Raw genomic sequence first — 6,602 nt, 5'->3', positions numbered from 1 at the left:
GGGGGGGGGGGACTTTAAATCTTGGGGTGGCACACCAAAACCATGACCTATATTTTCAAAATTCATTCTACCAAACTTAATAAAACAGCCTGTACAAAACTACAGAGAACCATGAGAACTGTATGTGTTTGCTACTTTGATGATTGTGTCTATATTTAATGCTGCTGATTTGCATAGATTACAGAGAGAACAGGTGGAGGTGGAGTTAGAGAGGTGGAGGTTTGCCCTGGAAAGGAGAGGAATGAAGGTTAGCCGCAGTAAGACNGTCTGTTTCTCAATGGAAGTCAATGGGACTTTGGCCTTTTTGGAACCCAGTGGTACTTCCTATATGGAACACGGAAGGAGGGGGGCTGCTTTGTCCAGTTATTTTATATACAGTCTATGGTCTGCACTAATCCAGTTGGACCGAACCATATTAGTTTGGTCAATGGTTTAGTGAAATTATTTATTTTTTCTGTTGGTTCTCCACAGACGTCTTCAGTCTCTGATGAAGGTTCTGGTTGTTGGATCATCATCTTGGGTCCATGTTTGTTGGTGGTTTCATCAGCAGAGATGCTGCAGGAATCCTCTTCATCTGCTGCTGCAGATCCAATCAGATCTATTTCAGATGAGGCGTCGCCCTCTGCTGGTGATGTGTGTTTGTCTCTTCCAGAGCATGAGTGACACATGCAGGACCAAACGCATGATACCAGGGGGCGTGGCCAGCCCACCGGCCTTCAGTCATGACATTCCATCAGAACGTGTTCGGATAAAAAGCAACTGATGACGTCACAGCTCAGATTTGTATTGAATGATTACAAATTACAGCACTTTAAAATGTAAGAACTCGACTCTAAAGTATTAGTCAGTTATTCACTTTTTAAATACCATTGAAAAGAAAAAAATAAGTTTGTAATTGTTTTTAAGGATAACAAAAGAAAAGATCCACAAATAACTAAGATATAAATAAATAAAATGTAAAAATATGTGAGTTAATTTAAATAGTAAAAAAAATCAGGCTTTTTATTTACAAATTTACCTTTGTGAAAATGAAATTTATTGATAAATAAAAACGGATTTATAAAAATTAAATTTTTAATGTTTTATAAGAAAAATACAGATTTTATTAAGGCTTCATAATGTATTAATTAAGACATAATGAACATTATTTAACTGCTGACTGCTGCATTAACTCATTTACTAACACTTTATTTGATGCTTAATTAATCCTTGATTATGCGTTAACTAACATTAATAAAGAGTCTTTCATAAGCTCCTCCCAGTTTTGAGGGTTCAGAAGAACATGTAAATCTTGATCCATCAAACTACAGAACCGTTTTTAAATGTAAAGTTTTTTTTATGTGCTGGTTCCACAACTCCACCATGTTCTACTCAGAACCAGCCCAACCAAACCGGTTCCGTTTCTGTCGATGACATCAGACAGTTTTTCTGGTGCTGCGGTTCAGTCAGCAGACGAGGCAGAAGCTGCTCCATCAGTAGATGCTGTTCTGAACAGAACCTTCTGGTTCCTGTTGATTCACTCTTTGGGTTTGATCCACGTTTCATTGAAGAGTCAAAGACACGATCACAGAAATCACTGATGCTGTTAGATTCACCTCTATGGTTTCTATTGTCAAGGAGGCTCCCTCAGGTCCTTCTTTAGTCATAGAGATGTAGTGTGAGTATCGGAGGAAACATTAACATGATACTAGAGCATCAACAGGAACGCTGATGACATCCTGACATATCCTGACCACATCTGAGGAATCAGCTGAAGTAAATCTGAAGCAAGCCGCTTTCTGTTTTCAGTTACTCAAATATGGTAAAAACATTTATTTAAACAGGAATCTATGGGAGTAAAATATTCTGAAATTTGGGATCTGGAGGGAAAATCTCAATGATCTCAACAATTCTGACTCAGATTAAACTCACTTATTACAATCATATCTGTGATTTTAGCTCCAGAGGTCAAGAAGTTTGACCTGATGATCAATGATCTGGTGATCAATGACCTGATGATCAATGATCTGGTGATCAAAGATCTGGTGATCAATGATCTGTGATCAATGATCTGGTGATCAATGACCTGATGATCAATGATCTGGTGATCAAAGATCTGGTGATCAATGATCTGTGATCAATGACCTGATGATCAATGACCTGATGATCAATGACCTGATGATCAATGATCTGATGATCAATCACCTGATGATCAAAGATCTGGTGATCAATGATCTGGTGATCAATCACCTGATGATCAATGACCTGACGATCAATGACCTGGTGATCAATCACCTGATGATCAATGATCTGATGATCAATCACCTGATGATCAATGACCTGACGATCAATGACCTGATGATCAATGACCTGACGATCAATGACCTGATGATCAATGACCTGATGATCAATGACCTGATGATCAATCACCTGATGATCAATGACCTGATAACAGACCTTCCATATGTTCTTCTCACACATAAACTTTCTGCTTCCAGTTTTACACACACAGTTTGATTGAAGACGATGATTCAGAGCATATAAAGAAACTCTTTCAGTCGAAGCTTTGGCCCGGTTCTTCCTGTTGGACTGAAGCTCGGATCAGGTCCAGATTCTCCTCACATTTGCTCTGAAGATGCTGGTTTGGACCTCAGGAACCACAGAGACCCGACAGAACGACCAGAACTGCGGTTCACATGCATGATCCAACACCAGGTGGCAGCGTTGAGTCTGCATGATCACAGAGGCTGGAGTCAGAGGAGTTCTGGGTATTCCTCCCCCGACCCGACCCGGAGGCTGCAGGAGATAGGTCTGAACGGTCTCTGCAGCAGAACCTGCAGCAGAACCTTCAGGACCTTTCCTCTGAAGCGATCCAGTCCAGACGCTCCTCTGCTCCTCCTGCAGGACCACCCTCGGTTCTCCCCCGTTAGGCTCCATCAGAACTCTAGCGGACCCTTCAGGTTCTCCTCTGACCTCCAGACTCTGAGGTTCCCCTCAAAGCTTCTCCTCCGTTTCTGCAGAATTTGGTCTGAGGAAACCAGACGCTCTTTTCAAATCCATTTATTATAAAAGTACAAAATTCATCATTTCATTCAATAAATATCGATAAAGTTTCTATCACAGGTTCCTGATGGCAGACGGTTCCGTTCTGTCCATAAAGCACGGAGAACATGGTTCCAGTGAGGAGGTCCGGCTCCACCAGCAAACACAGTTCATCAGCTGATCCCTCGGGGACCTGCAGAACCAAGCTGCAGACGGAAAGAGAGAGGAGGAGAAGGTCTGCCGGTTCTCCTGGTTCTGGTTCAGATGAGAACGTCTGTGGGTTCTCCTGGTTCTGGTTCAGATGAGAAGGAGAACGTCTGCGGGTTCTCCTGGTTCTGGCTCAGATGAGAACGTCTGCGGGTTCTCCTGGTTCTGGCTCAGATAAGGAGGAGAATGTCTGCAGGTTCTCCTGGTTCTGGTTCAGATAAGGAGGAGAACGTCTGCCGGTTCTCCTGGTTCTGGCTCAGGCAGCTTCATCAGAGAAGGCCCGAGGTTTGACTGAGCTCGTCCCTCTTGAGAGAATCAGAGTCTGAGCTTCATGAAGCTCCGTTTCCATGGAGATGCTGAAGAAAAGTTCTGATCAGGCAGCAGAACTTCTGCTCTCCGGGTTGTCTCCGTTCAGATGGATTTCTTCCACAGAAGTCCGTTCTGGTCTCTGATTTCTGTTATTATCAGGATCATTGTGGTCTTTGTTCTTTTTGTATTTGACTATGAAACAAACAACCAAACCCACAACAACAAAACCAACACCAGCACCACCAGCAGCAACACCACCAACCATCAGATGATCGTGTCCAGGTCTGCTTCCATTTCTGACTCCGACTCCTGCAGGTGAGAAAGAGAAGAGCTTCAGAAGGCCGTCTGACCTCTGACCTCATCAACAGCAGAAACCGGGTCGGACCTAACCGCTCACCTGGAGGAGGAGTCACCAGCAGACGGATGGAGGTCCCCCTCAGAGGAGCGGAGATTCTGCTGGCGGTCTGCTTGATCTGACACGTGTACGTGCCGCTGTCCTGCAGCGTCACGTTCCTCACCACCACAGACTCGCTTCCTTCAGCTTCTTCTGGCACAAACACTCGGTTCCTGAACTGCTGGTGGACGCCCTCCATGAGGCGGTTCTGTCGGACCACGAACAGCTTCTTCTGCCCCAGGTCGGCTCTCCTCCATTCTACCACGAGGACCGTGAGGTTCTGAGGAGCGTCACACGTCAGAGTGACGTTCTGCCCGGGTTCTGCTGTGAGGTTCTGCAAGCCTGAAGAAGAAAAGACACGGATCAGAACAGACCGATCAGAACAGACCGATTGGAACCAACCGATCAGAACAGACCGATCAGAACTAACCGATCAGAACAGACTGATCAGAGTTCTACACTGAGGGGACTCCTGCTTGGGAGCCTGCCGGGTTGAGCTAAGCTGTGTTTTAGGGTACACCAAATATATAGATATATATATATATATATATATATATATATATATATATGTGTGTGTATAGATAGGGTAAAATGAAGAGATAAATGTAGAGATAAATGTAGAAATATATGGAAGGATAAATGTAAAGATTTATATTAAAAGACAAATTTAGAGATGAATGTGGAGATAAATGTAGAGAAGATGTAGTCGTTTGTACGGTGGCCTGAAAGTCCAAAGCAATAATACATTTACCTGAAACACTTTCACAAGTTTGACTGAAACTCTTTTAGAAATGTGTCCATAGACTGTATATCTGATGGACATATGAACCTCTCCGCTGACGTGTTCCGAGGAGGAGTTCCTCTTACACCGTCAATGAGTCCGACCACGGACAAGACCCGGCCGTGGTTCTGCAGATTTGAGTGAGGAGAAGTCCCGTCCCAAGCAATGCTTTACTGTGACATGTTCAACCGCCGAATACGCCGTAACGTTTGGATGTCACTGTTTCACGTCACATGGGTCGTGGCCGAATGGCTTCATCACTGTCCTGCACAGCGGGAACATTGAGTTCACCTCCAGCACCAGTATCACTGTTACTCTCCACTGTTACTCTCCAATGTTACTCTCTACTGTTACTCTCTACTGTTACTCTCCACTGTTACTCTCCACTGTTACTCTCTACTGTTACTCTCCACTGTTACTCTACACTGTTACTCTCTACTGTTACTCTCTACTGTTACTCTCCACTGTTACTCTCCACTGTTACTCTCCACTGTTACTCTACACTGTTACTCTACACTGTTACTCTCCGCTGTTACTCTCTACTGTTACTCTCTACTGTTACTCTCCACTGTTACTCTCCACTGTTACTCTCTACTGTTACTCTCCACTGTTACTCTACACTGTTACTCTACACTGTTACTCTCCGCTGTTACTCTCCGCTGTTACTCTCCGCTGTTACTCTGCGCTGTTACTCTCTGCTGTTACTCTGCGCTGTTACTCTCCACTGTTACTCATCACCGTTACTCATCACCGTTACTCTTCACCGTTACTCATCACCGTTACTCATCACCGTTACTCTCCACCGTTACTCTCCACCGTTACTCTCCACCGTTACTCTTCACCGTTACTCTTCACCGTTACTCATCACTGTTACTCATCACTGTTACTCTCCACTGTTACTCTCCACTGTTACTCTCCACTGTTACTCTTCACTGTTACTCTTCACTGTTACTCTCCACTGTTACTCTCCACTGTTACTCTCCACTGTTACTCTTCACTGTTACTCTTCACTGTTACTCTTCACCGTTACTCTTCACCGTTACTCTTCACTGTTACTCTTCACTGTTACTCTCCACTGTTACTCTCCACTGTTACTCCCATATAGCAGCAGGATTGTTTCATAGTTATTAGTGCTTCTTTCTACAAATATCATGTTTTATCTGATAAACTGTCAAATATACCAAAGCAAGCTTTCATAGTCCCTCACAATTGCAATATGGAAAAAAATTGTATATCACAATACAAATGATTTAAACCACGATAACGATATACATCAATAAAGTATATTTTCATATCTATTGTCATATCTTACTTTTCTGACTATTTTAAATAGCAGATAACTAAATATTTACAAATGAAAAACAAACATTTCAGTGCAGCAAAATACATAAAATAAGGATTGATGTGACTGATAGACAGAAGTCTTCACATTTGTTCCAAAAATCTAAGTTATTTAAACTGAATTTGAAAAAAAAAACGTTTTTTTTAACTGCATAACAGGTTCAAGTTTCCTAGTAGAAGAAGACATTCTTGCACAAAATTCTGCTAGAATTCTGTCCGTTGCATCAACTGTTGAAGAGTCATAACCAAAACAATATAAACTCTGGAGCTGAAGCTCTGATGATGAAGTTAATTGTTTTTTTTATTTCAGAACTTCTGTCTCATTTTTAAATGGATGAAGAAGTTCTCACTGGTCCTGAGGAACATTCAGATTTGAAATCCAACATTATTCTGTATTCTAGAGCAAATAATATTTTACGACACTCTGTTATATTTATAAAGATCATGAATCAGTGATCTGGAACGTTGCACATTTCCATTTATCTACACATTTATCTCTACATCACAAGTATCCGGGTGCTACTCAGATACTTCTGTTCCACAGCTCGC

General features: G+C 42.4%; 1 protein-coding gene across 1 annotated transcript in view; it reads right to left on the bottom strand.

Annotated features, from left to right (window-relative positions):
• Window positions 1-3,023: 3,023 nt before the first annotated feature.
• Window positions 3,024-6,602, bottom strand: part of LOC112141508 (T-cell surface glycoprotein CD4) — a 6,674-nt gene continuing 3,095 nt past the window's right edge. Inside the window, exons 2-3 of the mRNA XM_024264661.2 lie at window positions 3,935-4,273; window positions 3,024-3,846 (exon numbers count right to left, since the gene is read on the bottom strand). Coding sequence (XP_024120429.1) covers window positions 3,602-3,846; window positions 3,935-4,273 — 584 coding nt within the window. The 3' untranslated portion in view covers window positions 3,024-3,601. The remainder of the gene's footprint in view (window positions 3,847-3,934; window positions 4,274-6,602) is intronic.

The sequence above is a fragment of the Oryzias melastigma genome, linkage group LG18, assembly GCF_002922805.2.
Source record: "Oryzias melastigma strain HK-1 linkage group LG18, ASM292280v2, whole genome shotgun sequence".
Classification (NCBI taxonomy): Eukaryota; Metazoa; Chordata; class Actinopteri; order Beloniformes; family Adrianichthyidae; genus Oryzias; species Oryzias melastigma.
The sequence above is the reverse complement of the archived record's forward strand: the minus strand, read 5'-3'. Positions and strand labels throughout refer to the sequence as shown.